Source organism: Thalassophryne amazonica, chromosome 9 (assembly GCF_902500255.1).
Source record: "Thalassophryne amazonica chromosome 9, fThaAma1.1, whole genome shotgun sequence".
Lineage (NCBI taxonomy): Eukaryota > Metazoa > Chordata > Actinopteri > Batrachoidiformes > Batrachoididae > Thalassophryne > Thalassophryne amazonica.
The window spans coordinates 106,266,513-106,288,148 of NC_047111.1; the positions used below are offsets into that span (position 1 = coordinate 106,266,513).

The window sequence follows — 21,636 nt, forward strand, 5'->3', positions numbered from 1 at the left end:
CAGTAGTGTTCAGAATAATAGTAGCGCTATGTGACTAAAAAGATTAATCCAGGTTTTGAGTATATTTCTTATTGTTACATGGGAAACAAGGTACCAGTAGATTCAGTAGATTCTCACAAATCCAACAAGACTAAGCATTCATGATATGCACACTCTTAAGGCTATGAAATTGGGCTATTAGTAAAAAAAAAAAAAAAGTAGAAAAGGGAGTGTTCACAATAATAGTAGCATCTGCTGTTGACGCTACAAACTCAAAACTATTATGTTCAAACTGCTTTTTTTTAGCAATCCTGTGAATCACTAAACTACAACCCCTGGCAAAAATTATGGAATCACCGGCCTCGGAGGATGTTCATTCAGTTGTTTAATTCTGTAGAAAAAAAGCAGATCACAGACATGACACAAAACTAAAGTCATTTCAAATGGCAACTTTCTGGCTTTAAGAAACACTATAAGAAATCAGGAAAAAAAAATGTGGCAGTCAGTAACGGTTACTTTTTTAGACCAAGCAGAGTAAAAAAAAATATGGACTCACTCAATTCTGAGGAAAAAATTATGGAATCATGAAAAACAAAAGAACACTCCAACACATCACTAGTATTTTGTTGCACCACCTCTGGCTTTTATAACAGCTTGCAGTCTCTGAGGCATGGACTTAATGAGTGACAAACAGTACTCTTCTTCAATCTGGCTCCAACTTTCTCTGATTGCTGTTGCCAGATCAGCTTTGCAGGTTGGAGCCTTGTCATGGACCATTTTCTTCAACTTCCACCAAAGATTTTCAATTGGATTAAGATCCGGACTACTTGCAGGCCATGACATTGACCCTATGTCTCTTTTTGCAAGGAATGTTTTCACAGTTTTTGCTCTATGGCAAGATGCATTATCATCTTGAAAAATTATTTTATCATCCCCAAACATCGTTTCAATTGATGGGATAAGAAAAGTGTCCAAAATATCAACGTAAACTTGTGCATTTATTGATGATGTAATGACAGCCATCTCCCCAGTGCCTTTACCTGACATGCAGCCCCATATCATCAATGACTGTGGAAATTTACATGTTCTCTTCAAGCATTCATCTTTATAAATCTCATTGGAACGGCACCAAACAAAAGTTCCAGCATCATCACCTTGCCCAATGCAGATTTGAGATTCATCACTGAATATGACTTTCATCCAGTCATCCACAGTCCACGATTGCGTTTCCTTAGCCCATTGTAACCTTATTTTTTTCTGTTTAGGTGTTAATGATGGCTTTTGTTTAGCTTTTCTATATGTAAATCCCATTTCCTTTAGGCGGTTTCTTACAGTTCGGTCACAGACGTTGACTCCAGTTTCCTCCCATTCGTTCCTCATTTGTTTTGTTGTGCATTTTCGATTTTTGAGACATATTGCGTTAAGTTTTCTGTCTTGACGCTTTGATGTCTTCCTTGGTCTACCAGTATGTTTGCCTTTAACAACCTTCCCATGTTTTTTGTATTTGGTCCAGAGTTTAGACACAGGTGACTGTGAACAACCAACATCTTTTGCAACATTGCATGATGATTTACCCTCTTTTAAGAGTTTGATAATCCTCTCCTTTTTTTCAATTGACATCTCTCGTGTTGGAGCCATGATTCATGTCAGTCCACTTGGTGCAACAGCTCTCCGAGGTGCGATCACTCCTTTTTAGATGCAGACTAACGAGCAGATCTGATTTGATGCAGGTGTTAGTTTTGGGGATGAAAATTTACAGGGTGATTCCATAATTTATTCTTCAGAATTGAGTGAGTCCATATTTTTTCCCTCTGCTTGGTCTAAAAAAGTAACCGTTACTGACTGCCACAATTATTTTTCCTGATTTCTTATGGTGTTTCTTAAAGCCAGAAAATTGCCATTTGAAATGACTTTAGTTTTGTGTCATGTCTGTGATCTGCTTTTTTTCTACAAAATTAAACAACTGAATGGACATCCTCCAAGGCCTGTGATTCCATAATTATTGCCAGGGGTTGTAGTATTTAGTTGTATAACCACAGTTTTTCATGATTTCTTCACATCTGCAAGGCATTAATATTGTTGGTTTGGAACCAAGATTTTGCTGGTTTACTAGTGTGCTTGGGGTCATTGTCTTGTTGAAACACCCATTTCAAGGGCATGTCCTCTTCAGCATAAGACAACATGACCTCTTGAAGTATTTTGACATATCCAAACTGATCCATGATACCTGGTATGCGATATATAGGCCCAAAACCATAGTAGGAGAAACATGCCCATATCATGATGCTTGCACCACCATGCTTCACTGTCTTCACTGTGAATTGTGGCTTGAATTCAGAGTTTGGGGGTCGTCTCACAAACTGTCTGTGGCCCTTGGACCCAAAAAGAACAATTTTACTCTCGTCAGTCCACAAAATATTCCTCCATTTCTCTTTAGGCCAGTTGATGTGTTCTTTGGCAAATTGTAACCTCTTCTGCACGTCTTTTATTTAACAGAGGGACTTTGCGGGGGATTCTTGCAAATAAATTAGCTTCACACAGGCCTCTTCTAACTGTCACAGCACTTACAGGTAACTCCAGACTGTCTTTGATCATCCTCGAGCTGATCAGTGGGTGAGCCTTTGCCATTCTGGTTATTCTTCTATCCATTTTGATGGTTGTTTTCTGTTTTCTTCCATGCATCTCTGGTTTTTTGTCCATTTTAAAGCATTGGAGATCATTGTAGATGAACAGCCTATAATTTTTTTTTTTATACGCACCTGCGTATAAGTTTTCCCCTCTCCAATCAACTTTTTAATCAAACTACGCTGTTCTTCTGAACAATGTCTTGAACATCCCATTTTCCTCAGGTTTTCAAAGAGAAAAGCATGTTCAACAGGTGCTGGCTTCATCTTTAAATAGGGGACACCTGATTCTCACCTGTTTGTTCTACAAAATTGACGAACTCACTGACTGAATGCCACACTACTATTATTGTGAACTTTTCTACTTTTTTCTAATAACCCAATTTCATTGCCTTAACAGTGTGCATATCATGAATGCTTGGTCTTGTTGGATTTGTGAGAATCTAATGAATCTACTGGTACCTTGTTTCCCATGTAACAATAAGAAATATACTCAAAACCTGGATTAATCTTTTTAATCACATAGCACTACTATTATTCTGAACACTACTGTACAAGTCACTGAGTGTGGTACTGTTTTCTGAAAACTGCTGTATGTCACATCCATTGTTAAACCCAAAAAACGCAGATTGCTGGATTCACTTGACAGGTGTTCCATGTGACTGCAGAGTGAAGAAAACAACTGGTCCACAGTTTAAGAAGCTTACGACTTTTCCCCAGACGAAGTATTGGATTAATGTGGTTTAGGTTTTTAAGTAGGTCTACTTTTCCTTTCTTGTCCAGTTTTGAAGGAGAGTGGAAGGATACTGGTTTTGGATGTGGCAGATTCCTTTGTAGTTGCCTGGGAGGTGGTATTTAGGAGTGGTGCTCGCTCTTCAAGGAATCTACACATGGATAATGGAAGAGTTTGCATGAGAATGAACCTCAAATCCATTATGGAACAAACTTCAGTGACTCTTACGTGTTTCACATCAGTGTATGAACAGTCACTGTGCGCTTCAGTCTTTGAAAAAGCCAAATGTGATGTCTAAAGCATTTATGTAACACGTTTAAAATCTATCCTTACCTTTTTCTTATTCCGCAGTGTCTAAGAAACACGGGAAGCTGATCACCTTTTTGCGCTCCTTCATGAAGTCCAGACCCACCAAGCAAAAGCTGAAGCAGAGGGGCATCCTTCGCGAGAGGGTTTTTGGCTGTGACCTGGGCGAACACCTGCTCAACTCTGGCCATGATGGTGAGGAATGTTACAAAGGCATGCTCTGTTTCAGTGCCCTATTTAAGGAGAACTTTTCTGTAATTTCACCACAAGGAATTTCTTTATTTCATCATCTGCATTTCCTGAACCAGTTTTTAGTCTATACTCCATGATAGATACTCTCTAAAACTTTGGAGGTCAGTAATCTTGCTCCTGGAGAACACCTATCCTGCATCTTTTCTATGTCTGCCTGCATGTAGGGCAGCAAGTACAGATGGTCTCTGTGTCACCTACTACATGGCAATTATAGCTGCTCCATGAAGGCCCTGTCAAATTGTCAGCAGAGCATGTTTGGAAGTCAAAATGAAGCTTGTTTGAAGTACAGGATGCCTTAAAAAAAAAGGGGTCTGCAGCTTCCTCTGTTCTGTTTCGCCATGTGTGGAATTTGTCTGAAAACAGCTGCTTTGGTGAATGTCCAACTCTGTCACCCGCTGAATGATGCGTGAGCAGTGGGAGGCCTGGGAACCTCCTTATAAACAAAGGCTCTCCAAAGCACGTGCAGTTCATGTGTTCTTCATAGAACGGAGAAAGCTCTCAGTTTTTACTTGGTCTGTTCTTCCTCCAGTTGCAGCACTTCAGCTGACCAGCGTCACTAATTAAAGAAAGTCTTTCAACCAAAAGGGTCAAACTAAAACAGTACTTGTAAATCTCGTCTTTAGCAACTTTATAACCAGCTTGCAAAGACATATGTCCCACAACAATAAAATGTATTCAGACATCAGTGTGGTTTTAAAGAGACAAACTTTTATACAAAAAAAAAAAAAAAAACTGGAGCTTGAAACGACTTCATCCTGTTCTCGACCTCACAGACTCAATGAGAATCTTACACGAATGCTGAAAGGATTTTTGTTGCTGTTGTTTGGTTGCTGATAATTTGTTTTGTTCCCAGTTCCTCAGGTCCTCAAGAGCTGCACAGAGTTCATCGAAAAGCACGGTGTGGTGGATGGCATCTACCGCCTCTCTGGAATTGCATCAAATATCCAGAAATTGCGGTAGGATGCTGCACACTGCACATACCAGTGATGTTTTTTCCCAAAGAATGTTCTTTATTGCTTGATGAGCTGAACTTCTCCCATCTCCCTTTGCTCTACCCGCACAGGATTGGCTAAATAATAGTTTTTATGTGTCAACTCGAGTCAATGCAGAGAAAAGAATTTGGGGTAATCAAACAATGCATAAGCTTTTTGACTTCCCAAGTCTCCCCAGCATGTTATCTTTGCTACAAATGGAAAGAAGCTGATTGGTTGAATTTACGACTGGGAGTCTGGTAACGTAGTTCAAGCCCAATAAGTGACTAGGTTGAGTTTCTACTAAACATCAATAAATGTATACGAGGTCTGTGATGAAAAAAGCGGTCCTTTTTAGTTTTTTGAAAAAAATAAAAAGGATTTGATTCATATGTTTTTACGTCAGACAAGCTTGAACCCTCGTGCGCATGCGTGAGTTTTTTTCACGCGTGTCGGTGACGTCATTCTCCTGTGGGCAGGCCTTGAGTGAGGAGTGCTCCACCCCGCCCGTCGGAATCTCTTTGTCTGAATAGCCACTGCGGACGGCGCGCGTTGCTTTATCAAAATTTTTTATGGACCTGTGAGGGATATCCGAGTGGACAATATTTGAGAAATTAAGCTGGTTTTCGGTGAAACGTTTAACGGCTGATGAGAGATTATGGGGTGTTTCTGTCGCTGTAAGGACTTCCCACGGAGCGGGACATCGCGCAGCGCTTCTAGGCGCCGTCGTCGGCCTGTTTCGAGCTGAAAACATCCTAATTTAAGGCTTAATTCACCCAGGACGTCGTGAGAGAACAGAGAAGATTCAGAAGAAGCCGGCATGAGGACTTTATGCAGACATTCCACTGTTTAAGGACATTTTGTAATGAAAGATGTGCGCGCAAATTCGCCGAGTCGTTTCTGTGACGACTCGGCGAATCTGTGTGTGCCGCAACAGGAAAAACACCTCCATGTTGAAAACCATTTGTAAAATTCAGGCGGCTTTTGATGGCTTTCAACAAGTGAGTAACTGAGAAATTGTTTAAGGTTTCCAACGGAGGTGTTTTTCCTGCCGCGACCCCCCGCGGTCGGGTCCGTCCGGACATGCGACTCTGCCCGCACGTTCTTTCATTACAAAATGTCCGTTAACAATGGAATGTCCGAATAAACTCTTTATGCTGACTTCTGAAAGTTCTCTGTTCTCTCACGACTTACTGGGTCAACAGAGCCTGAAATGTGGAAGTTTTCAACTTGAAATGGCAAGACGCTGCTGCCTTGAAGCGCAGATCGCCGTCAGGCGCTGTGGGCCGTCCTTACGGCGACACTACCAGACCAAAATCTCTCATCAGCCGTTAAAATTTTTACCGAAAACCAGCTGAATTTATCGAATGGTGTCCACTCAGTTGTGCCTTACAGTTTTTGAAAAAATTTTTATCAAACAAAGCAGCAGTCTCTGAGCCATTCCTAAACAATGAAAAAACGACGAGAGGGTGGGCGACTCCTCACTCAAAGACTGCCCACAGGCGAATGATGTAGCCGACAGGCGTGAAAAAACTCTTGCATGCCCACGAGGGTTCAAGCATGTCTGATGTAATCACACGTGATTCAAATCCATATGGTTTTTGAAAAAAATAATAAGGTCCGTTACTTTTATCACAGACCTCGTACAACTCTCAGCACATGGGAAGCCCAGGTTAATTGTTTTCTTTCACAATAAATTATTTTCCTGTGCTAACAGGTAGCGGTGGTACGATATATTGCGTATTGTGATAATCATATAGTGGGACCTCTATCAAATCGTACCAGTTTTTTGTAATGCATATAATGATACCATGAAAAGTCAACTTGTGCATGGAAGAACTCATGACCTCTTGCAGAAGAATAAAATGATGTATAAAATATACAAATAGGAAGCAGGTTCAAGCTGAGGTGGCCAAGAGTCTGCTCAAGCACTCAAAATTTTTGAACATGTTCAAAACTGGCACGAGATAAACCAATGATTATCAATTTGTGCCAAGTCTCACAGTGCAGAATGGAGAGCCAGGCAGAGTCACCTCTCAGGAACATGTGGCGCCAAACTCAGCCAGGTGTGAGAGAAGAGCTGCTTTAGAGAACTGAAACCTCTATACAACCCCTTTAGTAATTACACAACCTGTTGATTCTTGACAAAATTATGCACTCCAGTTGGAACTACTCTACTTGACTAATGTTTAGTAAATTAGTAAGGGTTTTTTGTGTGTGTGTGTGTGTGCCATCTATCTGCTTCTTTAGGCATGAGTTTGACTCTGAACAGATCCCTGACTTGACCAAAGATGTGTACATCCAGGACATCCACTGTGTGGGCTCACTGTGTAAGCTGTACTTCAGAGAGTTGCCAAACCCCCTGCTCACCTACCAGCTATATGAGAAATTCTCTGTAAGCAAACACTCAGCAGTAACATTTTTCTCTCATACACGAGTGTGGAGATAAAAATCAGGCTTTCGTTGCTTGGGGGAGAGGCTAAGGATGTTATTTATGCCCAGAGGAAATGCTGTGGGTGTGACTAGGAGTATTCATTCATAATTCCTACTTGAGCTCTTCAGAGGCACTAAGAAATTCATATTGTATTAGGGTATCACACTCATCTGTGAAATAATAGTATTCTGCTGGACACACCCTGCTGTTACAAATACAGCAAAACCCCTCTGTGTTACTTGGAAGGAAAACCTTCTCCAAGCACAACAGAGCCATCCCAGAGGACCAAGTAAATGTTTTCTGGTTGTTATAGCAGCTGGGGCGAGGGGCGGTTTGCGGCTGCAGGCTGATGTCCCCTTCATGCTCTATCTAACAGCATAAACCACAGCTGACAAGTGCACGACTTTAACATTGATACGCCGCTACATCCGACTCCCTGCCATGATTTCCCCACCTTTCTTTCTGTTTACTCTCTGCAGGAGGCTGTATCAGCGGCAACAGACGAAGAACGTCTCATCAAAATCCATGATGTCATCCAGCAGCTTCCTCCACCGCATTACAGGTCAGTGTGGACGCACACTGCCTCCTTTGGCAGGAAAAGGAATTGCATGTGTATGCACAGCACAGTGGAGCTGTTTGGTCACTGTGAGGAAATCATGCATTTTTTGCGTACCACACTGTAGTAAAGGTAATTATTTAAAATACCTCATCTAAGCTTTGCATTGGTATTGATGAATTGAAATGTCACTTACTTGTGAGTGCACAAAACTGCATCTTATTAAGTGGCATTGCATAGCGGTTTGACCACAGCATACAGTGAACTGAAGTAGCTCCATCTTTGCCTTTGGTGTGAACATCACCAGTGGAAGCCAATTATATCTGAGTAAAGGAGTGTGTGATTCCTAGGACTCTGGAGTTCCTAATGAGACACCTTTCCCACCTGGCAGCATTCAGCTACATCACCAACATGCACAGCAAGAACCTGGCAATCGTCTGGGCTCCCAACCTGCTGAGGTTTGATAATCTAATTGTCTTTACTGTTCCAAATTTATGTTATTTACCAGAATTATTTTTTCAGTATGCTATTGATAGGTTTGAGGCCAATTATTATGGAATGACTAAAAAAAACAAACAAACCCAGAACCCTTAAAAATTGTAATAAATTCTGCAAAGGTCCAGCAAATTTCTTGAAGACTATTGTTCCAATCATCTTGCCCAACATGTCTTGGTCAGCCAAGGAAAAGACTTTTTGCCTGGAGGCCTAGTTCACCAACAAATCATACCATTTGGAGCATAATTTTGAAAGAACATGACTTTTATGCAAAGCTACCAAGATAACTGAAACCTTGGGGAATGATCGTACACAGACTGAAGTTTAAGTTTGTAGGATTAATTACAATTTTTATGCGTTCTGGAGTTTTGTTTTGTTTTTGGGGTGGGGAGGTCACCCTGTATTTCAAATTCTGGAATATAAAATTACAGCAAAGAAAATGTTCTAACCCTTACCCAAACTGGGGGGGTATTGTGCATTCTTTACAATGCTGCTTACTGTCTGTTTACATTTTAAGCTGAGAAGCACCTGATATTAAGAATTTACAGCCCGTCTCATCAGCACTGAATCTCAACAACGTGCGATTTAAGATTACAGTTTGAATTTTTGTTTATTCAAACTGGGAACTGAGGTCATAAAAGATGGTAAATATCACAACAAGCAAATACTTTAAAGTTTCTTCAACAAAAACTTATTTTTTTAATCGAGAAACAAGGCTGAACTTGAGTAATTAAAATCGTATTTCTTTGTGTTGCTGTTTTGATGTTACTGGACAATAGAGACATGGATTATGGTGCAGTTTTGGTCTGAGAACTCTCTGTGCATGTTTTTTTTTATTTTTTATTATTGTTTCTCTCATTAAAAAAGCTGACTGGTTTTAAAGCCCACTTTTTTCTCCTCACATATGTGAGGGGCCCTGAAACATACAGTTTAATTAATTTGCATCACAGAGGAGCGTCGGCTTGCTTGTTGGCTTTGAGTGCTTGCTCATGGGGGAGAGTGAACTTGCTCGTGTATGGCACCTTGAGATGACTTTTGTTGTTATTTAGCCCTGCATAAATAAATTTATAATTAATTTATATGTGTCCCTCTCAGTAAACTACAGGTTTTACCCAATTAGTTGATCAATCATGAAAATAATTTATCTGTCTGAGAGGTTGTAATTAATTATTCTCGTCAGAAAAACCAAGTCTCTTTTTAGATTAATGTGGCTATAAGATGCTGTTTGTGGGAGTATAACATTCAGTCCTGCTAAAATGTGGAGACATGAATGCATTTTATAAAGCTTGTTTACTTGTGGTTCTTGTATCAGGTCGAAACAGATTGAATCGGCGTGTTTTAGTGGTACGGCGGCCTTCATGGAGGTCAGAATCCAATCGGTGGTGGTGGAGTTCATTCTCAACCACGTGGACGTTCTGTTTAGCACGAAACTGAGCACACTCATCCGTGAGGGAGCAGGTATGTACTCACATCAAGGACCCACAGTGTCATTCCGCTTACCTGCAGTAATATCTGTACGCTCGCATCCACGTCGCCAGGTCACAACTCCGTGTCCCGGCCAAAGTCTCTGCTGGTCTCATCCCCATCCACAAAGCTGCTGAGTCTGGAGGAGGCTCAGGCCAGGACTCAGGCTCAGATCAACTCTCCAGTCACAGAAGACAGCAAGTACATCGAGGTGGGAGAAGGTCCGGCCGCTCTGCAGGGCAAGTTTCACACGGTCATCGAGTTTCCTACTGAGAGGTTCGTTAACATTCTCATTTGCACTTTTGTTATTTCATGGGGTGTTGCTTTCATCATGGGCTGGGCTCAGGATGAGGAACGTGGGCTGTAGTTGGGCGTTGCGGTGTGTTGCCACTTTCACACTGCATGACACATTTTTATAGCTGCAAATGTGATGACTGTGTTACTGTGTCTGGAGTGCTGATCATGCCAACAACCCCATGGTGAGATTTCGGTAGGCCGGAGGAGCACCTGAAGACGCGAGGTAGATTTTACATATTACCCTGGAGGGATCCCTAGCAACAACAAGTCTCTATTTTCTGCTCAAGAGACAGCTTGTAAGGTGTTTTTTTTTTTTTTACTAATGAACAGAGTACATGTTCTCTGTGCAATGCTGCAAATAAAGGTATTTTTTCCCACTTTATTTTATTTTGAATTGAACTTCTTGATAATTCAGGAATGTGTTTCCCTCTACTGGTTGCTGGTATAACTGCAATTGGTCACTTTCCTTCTGCAGCTAGTGTCCCGACAGAACCACATAAGTATTTTTAAAAAGAATCAGAGTATTAAAATGATAAAACCAGATTAGTGTCCAGAAAACAAATACATTTTTCTCATTTCAGCTTTGTGCGTCTAAACAAAAAAACCTGTAATGGTGCATTTCTACTGCAAGGTACCTTCAAGACTCGACGCCACCCTGCCTGCCTTTTTCGATTTTTAAATTGGACAAACCGGACACGTAGCACCTGGTACTTTGGTGTTGTTTTTGGTATCACCTCCGTTGTGGTTTCAAGTGAGTTGAGGCGATTCCGGTCCTGTACCGTACTGTGCAGCTGACGCTTCTTCTTTTGTGTGTCGCCCTGAAGATGACGTCAGGGCAGCTTCGTATGCGTCTTGACGATGACAAGTTAAGGGCTCTACAGTCGACAGTGGATAAGGAAGCACCTGGTACCAAAACGGAGCAGAGTCGAGTTGACCTGGTACCATCTATAGGAAATGCACCATTAAGTTGCAATGAATGATCAGCCCAGCTTGTTCCTGCAAAGTCTCATTTAATACTGACTTTAATTTGCATCTGTAAAACTGTGTAGTTCCTGTAAGGTGTGTGTGTGTGGGGGGGGGGGGGGGGGGGGGGTAGTTTAATTACATGATTTCACTTCATGAAACAATCATAGATGTTTCTTCTTTCACCTTTTCCTGACCTTCATGTGGTGTCATCATGTGAAGGCAATGTGTCTCAAGGTTGTGCAGTTTTGGGGTTCAGTGTTTTGGCCATGGACACCTAGACAATCAGCCAGCCTGTATGCTCGTGCAGAATTAGGAGTCTGAGCCTTTGGACTTTAACCTGAGACTTGAACAGGGCGGGATTTGAAACCTGGCGCCTGGAACAAAAGACAGCAGTAATCCTTCCAGCTGCTGTTGTGAAATAGTCAGAAATACATGGGAGGTAATTTAATTTATGAAATGTTGGGGCTTAAAATGCTTTTAAATTAATGCTGATAGACATTTCATTAATGTTTGAGTGGGCAATGAAATCACGAGATCCCTTTTTTTTTGGAGGGGTGGTGTAACAGGATTTCATGTGTATGACTAAAAGCTTGTCTATTTTTTAAAGATCTCTGATTGGAATGTTTAAGTGACTGAAGCAAACTTTTTTCCCTGTCTGCTCTTAACATCACCTTCTAACTGCAGGAAGAGGCCTCCTATTAAAACCAAGAAGTCTCCTGTGGGTAGTTGGAGGTCTTTCTTTAACCTTGGAAAGTCATCTTCTATGTCCAAACGCAAGCTGCACCGTAACCCCAGTGAGCCAAATGAACTGAAGGCCATGGCTCTGACCAGTGAGTGCCGAGCACACACCTGAAAGAAATATCCAGTGCTTTCAGATTAAAACACGCATTATCTTTAGTAGGGATCGAACAACACCACGTTTTCATGTCAAATACGATACCAATACTGGAATCTTAAGTATCTGCCAGTACTGATTCCAATCTGAAAGTATTCCAGTCTGTTCATAAATACCTTTGTCGGGATGTACTTTGCTAAAGCAGCCATCTCACAAAACATCAACTGAAACTGTGAAATACTAACTTTACTCTCCTACAGGAAAACATGCATGGCCCACAACATGACTCAGATGTACAACAAAAAAATCAGATCAGCTTGTACATTTATTTTTTTAAATTTCCAATATGATCCAAAATATCAGATCAGCGTACCCCTATTGTTTAGTGCGTAATACCTGCTGAGTCAGCACCATGTTTGAAGTATTACTGTATGCACTCCATCATAAGGACCATGTAAAAAGGTTAATATTGTGTCAGTATTGCTAACAGAATAATGAATGAATGATTGCATGAATGAATGATTTATTCAGCAGGCACAAACAAAATTTCTCATTTACAAAACAAGCCAAGAGAAAACAAAAATTAAAACATATAGAACAAAACTCAAACAATTTACCAATTTATTGCGTCTGAAAGGGTGTGGGCAGAAGCAAAAGCTTATAGACGCCCACCCCGTACATCAGTTTCTTTGTACAAACAAAAAATAAACACAAAAAACAATTACCAGTCAGCAATGTAACGCAGTGAAACAAAGTAATACAACAGACAAACAAAAAATAGCCACACAGGCAATTTACTTAATTACGCAAACTATAACAAGTTAATATATTATTTTTATACAGTCTTTTAAAACAAGCCAGTGTACTTGATACTTTAATACAATCTAAACAATCATTCCACACTCTAACACCCTTTACGGAAATGCAGTGACTTTTAGCAGTAGTTCAAATCTTTCTATCAAATACCAAAGTTCCACACAAATTAAAACTGGACTCTCTCATTTTAAACAGCTCCTGGACATGTTGAGGCAAGAGTCCATTTTTAACTTTATACATTATCTGTATTGTAAAATAATCAACCAAGTCATAAAATTTCAAAAACTAAAGACGAACAAACCGTGAATTTGTTGGTTCACAATATGGTTTTTTACTTATCACTCTTATAGCTTTTTTTTGTAACAGAAATATTGGATTAGTATTTGTTTTATATGTATTTCCCCAAACTTCAATGCAGTAAGTCATATAAGGGACAAGTAATGAGTGATACAATGAAACCAACAGATGTTGGGGGAGAAAGTATTGTACTTTGTATAAGATAGCAATAACTTTAGATATTTTGGACTCAGTATGTTTTATATGAGTTTTCCAACTGAGCTTGACATCAACAAAAACTATGAATTAATTTTTTTAAATAATTGTGTTGCAGGAGGCAGAGGTGACACAGCAACATTGCGATCAGCCAAAAGTGAGGAGTCACTAAGTTCTCTGCACAATGTTGAAGGTATTATAACTTGTTGCTTTGCCTGAGTTGCCTCAGACTACCACCTGCTTAAATAAATTGTAGTGACATGCGATGTCTACACACAGAATATCACAATGAGGGTTGTTCGTTTGTCCTCCAGGGGAGTCAAAGGTGTACCGCCCGCGACGTCCCCGCTCCAGCAGTGACGCCCTGTCAGCTTCCTTTAATGGCGAGCTGCTGGACAGCCGGCAGCACTGCGACTCCTACGACAACCTGGATGCCACAGAGGACAGCGACGGAGACGACGGGCCCATCTGTGTGCCTGCTCTCATCTCGCCGCCCCGCTCAGCAGGAGAAGATGTAGACCTCAGCCCACCTGACATTGGCATGGCCTCTTTGGACTTTGACCCCATGTCTTTTCAGTGTAGCCTCCATGACACCACCTACTCCTTTCCCCTGGACGACTCTCCAGCCGGGGCTGAAGGCTTGACACTCAAGAGGAGCCCCGGCAGCGTCCGTGGAAAAAGCAACAGTTCAGACGTCATCTCTGCTTCTTTTTTAGGCGGTGTGACTCCTCGTCTGTCGTCCACAGACTTGAGCCCGGCGGCTGGGGAGAAGGCAGAGAGGAGGAAGCTGACCTCTTCGTATTCCTTCTCAGATAAACCCACACAAGCTGTGTCACCTATTAAATGTGGGAAAACCACGAGTTTGGAACCATTTGTCACTTCAGAGCTGTTCTCTTCAGAAATGCCGGACATGAATGCAGGCAGACAGGTTGTCCCTCCGCAGCCGGTAACCCCTCCTTCAGCGCGCAGAACCTCGCTTTCCCTGATGGGCAGTGTGCTGCTGCGAGCAGGCGAGCCGTCCCTGAGCGAAGCCTTCCAAATGGAGCTGCACTCCAAACTCACAGCCTTTGATAGCATGGACAGTCGAGATGCAAAAACTGAGAATGGCGCAGGAAGCCAAGAACACCAAGGTAGGTGTCAGAACTGTACAGATTTGTGGTTCTCACAGAAGTAATGTTGTGTTTTTCACAGTTTTAATAATTGTGCAGAGAATAAAATAAGTTCCTTTCTTTCTGTAGCTTTCCAGTTTCATGGAATTTAGGTCAATTTTGAAACACTGTACTTAATTTTTTTTTCTTTTTTTCCCCTTTCCCCACTAATGCAGAACCTTGAAACCTGCTTGTCATCATTTCTCGCTGCAAATTCACTCTTCAGCTGTACTTTCCTTGTGTTTTTTTCTGTCCCTGCTAGGAGTTGTAGCTCCAGACTCGTCAAAGGACACCACCCCACATTCCTTATGCTCTGCAGCTCCCCATTCTTTTCCTCCTCCTCCCCCTCCTCCTCCTAAAAACGCCGCCCGCATGTTGGCCCTGGCCATGGCTGAGTCTGCTCAGCAGGTCTCCGTTCAGTCTCGGTCCTCTGAGCCCTCCACTCCAGTGTCCCCTCTGCAGTCACAAGACACCTTGAACTTCCAGGACTCACCACTTCATCCGCTTACACATTTCCAAAGTCCCTGTGAAGAGGAAGGTGGACGGGGGGGTTCCCCGCTACCAAATGCTGCTGTCTTACCTATCACCTCGCCTTATGCCTCCATTTTAATTCAAGACAACAAACGGCAGCTATCAGAAGCAACCAGCATGACTACCAAGAACTCAGACAGCACCAAGTTAGATGCTTCTCCACTAGACACTCCTCTTTACCAATGTGCACCCGTCGTCGTCAACTCAGTTAGCCAGATTTCTCCAAGCAGGAAAAGCCCAGAAAAGGTGAAGACTTTTACTGGACAAGCCACACTCCACACCAGCTCATCTGATACCACTCCAGCAACCACCCCTAGTGACAGCTACACGAGCTCTGCAGGCTTACCACAGCCACTTCCTGAGGTAAATGACATATCTGTGCAGTTTCATGTGTAGAATGTGCATTTTATTTTGATGAGTCAAAGCTGATTCATGGTCCTGCATCAAATGCTATACTTTGTGGAGACCTCAGATAGTTTGATATTCATACGAGACCAACAGAGTTCATTTCTTAATTGGAGACATTTTGAATAATAAAAATGAGGCAAATTTTCTACCTTGTTTGTCAAATTGTCTGAACTATTAGAAATCTTTCCTCCAGATGTTCTTGACATGCACCGAGAACACTCGATGCATTGTTAAATTTGACGTGAATTTTGCTGAATCTGCCTGTAGAATTTTGTTTGTTTAATTTGACAGTGGACCAAGTGTCAGTTTTAAATTGTCTTTGTTTCCAGGATGTTTGATGTATCTAATACATTTTTAATGTTTTTTTTGTTATTGTTGTCTTAGATTTGGTGCACATGTGAATTTTTGAAGTTTCAGTCCATTTAATGTAAAAAAAAAAAGGGGGGGGGGGGGACATACTACAGCTCCAGAGGCCACAACAGAGCAGAGGAAAAAAAAATAACATTCCAAGTGTCCTGAAAATGACAGCTTGTAGCAAGCACACATTCAAATTTTATAGTATTACATCCTGTTGTGGGACTGGTAACACTGAGCAGCTGTGGTGTGTCAGATACCTTCTTGTCCTGCTGTAGTATCTCAGGTTTCTTCCACCCCTCCTTGTGTCAGTAAACAAACTGTCATTTTGCTTTACAGGCCAAACCAGAAGAGACTGCACCACCTCCAACGCTTCCAAAACCATCAGAACAACTGCTGCCTCAGCCGCCTAAAAAGCCGACTGTCCTGCTGCCCCAACCTCAGACGCAGTCCCAGCAGCTAAATCAACCACAAGCTCACATCCAGCCTCATGGTCCACCACAGTTGCAACCGCAAACTCAGCCTCATGCACAAACCCTTCCACAGGCACAATCCGCACCCTTGACTCATCCTCAGCTGCACTCGAAAGCCAGTGCGAGAGTGGCCCCCACCTCTGCTGAGCCTGTTGATAAACCTTGGGAGGCCATAAAGCCTGTACAACCCTGCACAGAGTCCACAAAATACCACGACTCCTGTGGAGCGGCACCTCCAACTCCTCCAGTTCGTACTATGGAGAGCAAACTGGCTACAGCAGCACTCAGCCAAAGCGAAGCCTCCTTCCATATCTTGAGTGACGGTTCCGTGCCTGGCTGTGCGGAGGAAGCTCTGCCTCATCGTTCTCTTTCTCCCCTTAAATCTTCCACACACCAGACAGCCTACCTGTACCATGCTAAAGGAGAACCAGTCCTAATTGAGCCTTCTGGGCCTCCATATTATCACCAGAGGGCTGTTCCTCTGGGCCCACAGCCATCCATGCCACACCATTACCGGTCAGACAGTGTCCCTCCACACGTCTCCTATGTGTCTAAGTCTGCGCCTCAGATACCTTACAGTGCCAGAGTCGACAACCGATATAGCACTTTAGGCCCCAGGTCATACCACCATTCTATAAAGTCCAGGGGCAACCCCAGGAGTGTGTATGTGGCACCTGGACCAGGTCACCAGGGTCAGGGTTTTGGGCCTGTGGACAGGTCCCACACTTATCACACCATCCGCAGAGTGCACTCCCTCCATGTTCCTTCCACAATCTGTTCAGTGCCCATCCAAAGGACGGAGGTTCCTCCAGACGATGACATGTTCTTCTACCATCGGCCTGTGTATCCATGCAAAGCCTATCAGCAAGTACCTCCACAACAACAGCAGCAATCCTCACAAGCTGACTACCACGTCACCCAGCTTCAGCCTTACTTTGAGAATGGACGGGTCCAGTACCGCTACAGTCCTTATTCAGGCTCCAGTCCATTAGAGGTGCCTTACTGTGACATTGACCCTTACGGCACCATCCGAGTCCGGCACTTCCACTCATATGGCAGTCGAGATCCAGGAGCTGTTGTGGGGCGACCAGGTGGAAAAGCGGCTGGGTACCACTACCTTTCACGCCATGTTCTCCCATCTGGGAAGGAGCACAGCTTTGTGAGCAGAGACATTCCTCCTGGTCACCTGACCAAGGAAGCCCCTGCTTACCTTGGTTGGGACCCTGAGGAGTTAGAAAGACTCCATGCGCACTCCATCCGCAGGGAGAGCCGAGCACGACAGAAGATTAAAGGGCCCGTGCTCTCTCAGTATGACAATGTCGGCTTGTTCACGCCAGCAGATATATCAGGCTATGAAACCTTGCACTTACGCAGTAAATCTGATCCAGGTAAAACTGTATTGGTTGCAGCTGAGAGCAAAGATGGTCGCTACCTACCCAGACACCTGGTGTCAGACCCTGAGGGCCTCGTGTATTTGGAGACTGAGAAGCATATACAGGGCAGTGCAATAGGTGACAAGTCAGATGGACTTGTGAAGCAAAGCAGTTCCAAAAAATGCCAGTCCTCACACTCCCACCCTGCTACTCTGAGCCACAGTCTTGTCCATCTGCAGGAGAGCAGCCAACACGAGGCTGGAGAAGAAAAACTCTGCACAGACAGCAGTAGGTCCAAACACTGGCAGCAGGACTATTCCAGCAAAAGGAATGTCCAGCCTCGTTATGACTGTCCTGATCCCGACCATCACCAGAGTAAGGTTAAAACAATGAGTGGCTATCATGGAATAAATGAACAGCCGTCTGCACCCAGGGAACAGCTGCCCCGCTCCAAACCAGAGCGGTCACACAGCGTCCGAGAGCACCAGAGCAAACCTGAACCAGACAGAGACTACTCGTATCAGAAACCCAACACTAAAACGGTGTTATCCCATTATGATAATTTGGACGATTACCACCCAATACCTCAACCTCAGGCCCCTGGTCAAAAACGTGGAGGCTCCGGCTCCTATCCTGCTCCAGGATTCCCAGTCAGCCACAACAACAGAGCATACTCCACAGCGCTGGGCCAAGGAGCCTTTCTTCAGACTGATTTGGCCATCCAGCGGCCGGAGGCTGAGATACGCACAGAATGAAACAGTTAAGGTGAAAAATGTGTGTGTGTGTGTGTGTGTGTGTGTGTGTGTGTGTGTGTGTGTGTGTGTGTGTGTGTGTGTGTGTGTGTGTGTGTGTGTGTGTGTGTGTGTGTGTGTGTGTGTGTGTGTGAATGCTCTTTAGCTGTACAGAAGAAAGACTTATTTTGAGCAGCCTCTGCAGGACAGTGGACTGTTGTATCACCAATATTTTTTGTTCCTCTGTATTTTTAATGACTTGTAAAGAAAATTGTAAGACTTTTTACAAAAAGTCCTGAATGTACCTGAAATTCTTGTCCAAGAGGTCATAATATTGTGATTAATTGAGACAGTAGCCAGTCATAAATGTATGTGAAAGACATAAGGTACATTTAATAGCAATCACAAAAATGTAAAATTATATACAAATATATATAATAGAGTCGCTGGTAAAATGGATTTTTAGGGGTTTTTGTGTTTGTTTGTTTTGTTTTTGTTTTTTTTATGTGGTTCTGGGTGTATGTATCAACTGGGTTATGGTTTGCATTTTAGAAATGCATGCACTCTAATACACAACAGTTCTGTGTACGTCACTGTCCCATGTGTACTTTCTAGATGTTACAGCACAAATAACTAAAGGAGGACAGCTGTCATCGTGCCCTCCACCCTGCTAATATGTACACAAATAAAGTGGTACAATGTCCATGTTTGTCTTCAATATCCAGTTGGAGTTGAGTGATGCTGAAGAAGATGCTGTGGGTTCTTTTCAGTTCATATAGTGGATATCAATGTCTTATTTTCTCTTTGACTGTGCCATTTTTTTGTAACTTTGCTCAGAACAGGTTCGAGTAGCTTCTAATGGAACGTTTTGGTACTTGAAGAGGGACCAAAAAAAAAAAAAAAAAAAAAATAGCATGGTCTGAACTCATCTGAGTATTTCTTGCACATGTGGAATGGAGAAGGCAGGGTGGATACTTGTTGTACGTTTCAATGCATAAGAGTTTATTTTCACATTCGCATTACTCGGGTGAACTGGACGAATGAGAGAGCAGAACACCACAGTGTCTCGAGCAATGTGGTGAACATGTTGTTGCTGCTTTGTGGGAAACAGCTTGGTGACAAGCCTCAAATTTTTGTTCCTTAAAAAAGTATTTTCATGTTTTAAATCTGTTGTCATGATGCACAAACCTTCTGACATGTTGGTTTTGAGATCAGTTAATGATTTTTGACAGATCAGGGTTTTTGTTTTGTATTGTATAAATAACCAAGTCCATTTTTTTCACACACTATATAGTACCATTCTTTGAGTATTATATACTGTATTTCATGTCCTTTTGGTTCATGGTAATGGATGGACTCCAATATGTTTCAATATTTCTTAATCCAGGTTGTACTCTGTAACTGTTTGACTTCAATATCGCTTGCAGGTTTTGCTCCTCTTGCCTTATCTATAGCCTCGATATTTTCAAGAGGCATTGAAATAAGGCACTGTGTACTTGAATGTGGACACACTCAAACTAGAGGTATCTAAAGTTAGATATGAATAAATAAAATGGTTCAGGAATAGTTGTATATCTGTGTTGTAATTTTTATGTGTAATACATCTCTGCTGTTCACTTACTGAGAAATGTCACCACTGGCAAAATTACATCAATTTGACAATGTTATACAAAAACATTAGGCGATCATAGAAAGTAGAATATGTAGTTCTGATTAAAGGCGGCATTTAAAATACAACAATGGGAGTGTGTGTTTTCACGTATATTCTGGACAGCTTTAATCACATCAAAACAAGTGTTGCAGTAATTTTTAGTGGGGTTGGGGGTGAAATTATAATTTAGTTGAGCTCAGTCATCACGCTGATGAACATCAGTTGCAATGCTGGATGCTAAAAGAGGATGTGAGATTTGGTATCCAAAGGGTACCAGTATCAGTGCTGATTACTAACGTAATTTCTCTTGTCGTTTGGTTAGATGAGGTCTGAGACAGCCCACACTGATGGAAGGATCCTCATTATGGATTTACTTTGGCTAATGGAAAGTATTTTGTAATGGCTACCCCCCTCCAAAATTAGGTAAACAGAACGTTAAAAAAAAGAATGCAGCCACGTTTTCAACTCGTATCTTGGATGTCTGTCGCGTCTTTTCAGTACAATACAGTCTCCAGTGTCTTTCACTCCTGTATACACATCTTCTGGATTTATATAAAACATCTTGCATTTGTCTGCACCATTTCAGTATCATGCTATTGACAATCAGGGGTGTCGTTTCAGCTGCTGATGACTTCCTCATGGAAGAAGTCAGTCTTGACCCCGGCACTAACCCTGGCAACTGCACCAAAATCCAGCTATTACAGTGAAGCCATAATACAAGAACATGTTTGTACAGTTCTGACACTGTGTGAGACAGGGGGCTTTAGTGTCCCTTTAAAGTTGATTTTATTCCTTGCAGAATCTGTTAGATTATGCTATCCACACAACTTTCCTCACATTCGATATCCTCTTGTCAAGGGAGTTTCATTTTGTAGGATTTTAATACCTGAAGGTGTTAACCATGTTTATTGTACTTAACTAATTTTCTTGCAGGAATTGACAAGGTGCAGATTGCAGCAGGAATGATTGGTGGTCACATTCCAGCTGCTAAAACGTGTGTGTGCAGAATGGAACTACGGTAGTCTCCGGTGCAAAAAACTTTGAAACTTAATGGTTAATTTCACTCTGAGTATATTATTGAGGAATATTTACGAATTACAAATGCTGTATCATGTCACTTATATTTTTCTTCATTTCAAAGTTGATTATAATTTTGTTACAGCAAAATTTAACATGACAAATGAAAATTAAAAAAAAACAGGAAAAAAAACAAATGTCGTAGAAATTTGCCTATTTTATTAAAGTCCTACATTAACAAGTGCAATTCTGACCTTAAACTTTGTCAACAAGCCCAACCTCAAACTTGTGCACGTTCTTAGTGAGATATACAGCAGGATGTTAGAACTGTGAAGAGGAAGTGGAGTTCTTGCATACACTGGGTTTCAGAGACTCTACCTCCTGGTTGTCAACATTTGAATAGAAGTGTGTGGAATGTCCAAGAAATCTGAAGTTTTAGTTTACTGATGTATAATTTACAATGCACTGATGTGCTATCCAGGGGAAATCACACACGTTAATCCTCTTTTCCTTACAGTATGGAGCAGGTATAAGCACTGGCCTTAGACTTATTTGTATTTCAAGTATACTATGTATCACCTGGATATAAAGTCTTTATCAAAATACTGCACACACAATCGAAATGCACCTACCACCAAAGTTTCATTTTGATCCACGAAGTACATATGTTGCTATGTAGTACACAAGGATCCTATGCACCACCTAGCCTTACAACTAGTGGTGAATGTAG

The 21,636-nt window shown here is 42.1% G+C and overlaps 1 protein-coding gene across 7 annotated transcripts in view; it reads left to right on the top strand.

Moving 5' to 3' along the window:
- Nucleotides 1-19,810, top strand: part of arhgap32b (Rho GTPase activating protein 32b) — a 264,214-nt gene extending 244,404 nt beyond the window's left edge. For 6 of the 7 annotated variants that reach the window (XM_034178901.1, XM_034178903.1, XM_034178904.1 and 3 more), the window contains 13 exons: nt 3,688-3,837; nt 4,748-4,850; nt 7,116-7,260; nt 7,779-7,861; nt 8,206-8,313; nt 9,663-9,808; nt 9,889-10,090; nt 11,762-11,907; nt 13,339-13,413; nt 13,535-14,350; nt 14,631-15,262; nt 16,001-18,280; nt 18,369-19,810. In XM_034178901.1, coding sequence (XP_034034792.1) covers nt 3,688-3,837; nt 4,748-4,850; nt 7,116-7,260; nt 7,779-7,861; nt 8,206-8,313; nt 9,663-9,808; nt 9,889-10,090; nt 11,762-11,907; nt 13,339-13,413; nt 13,535-14,350; nt 14,631-15,262; nt 16,001-18,262 — 4,868 coding nt within the window. In that variant the 3' untranslated portion in view covers nt 18,263-18,280; nt 18,369-19,810. The remainder of the gene's footprint in view (nt 1-3,687; nt 3,838-4,747; nt 4,851-7,115; nt 7,261-7,778; nt 7,862-8,205; nt 8,314-9,662; nt 9,809-9,888; nt 10,091-11,761; nt 11,908-13,338; nt 13,414-13,534; nt 14,351-14,630; nt 15,263-16,000; nt 18,281-18,368) is intronic. The other variant, XM_034178902.1, reaches the window with a different exon arrangement.
- Nucleotides 19,811-21,636: the final 1,826 nt, after the last annotated feature.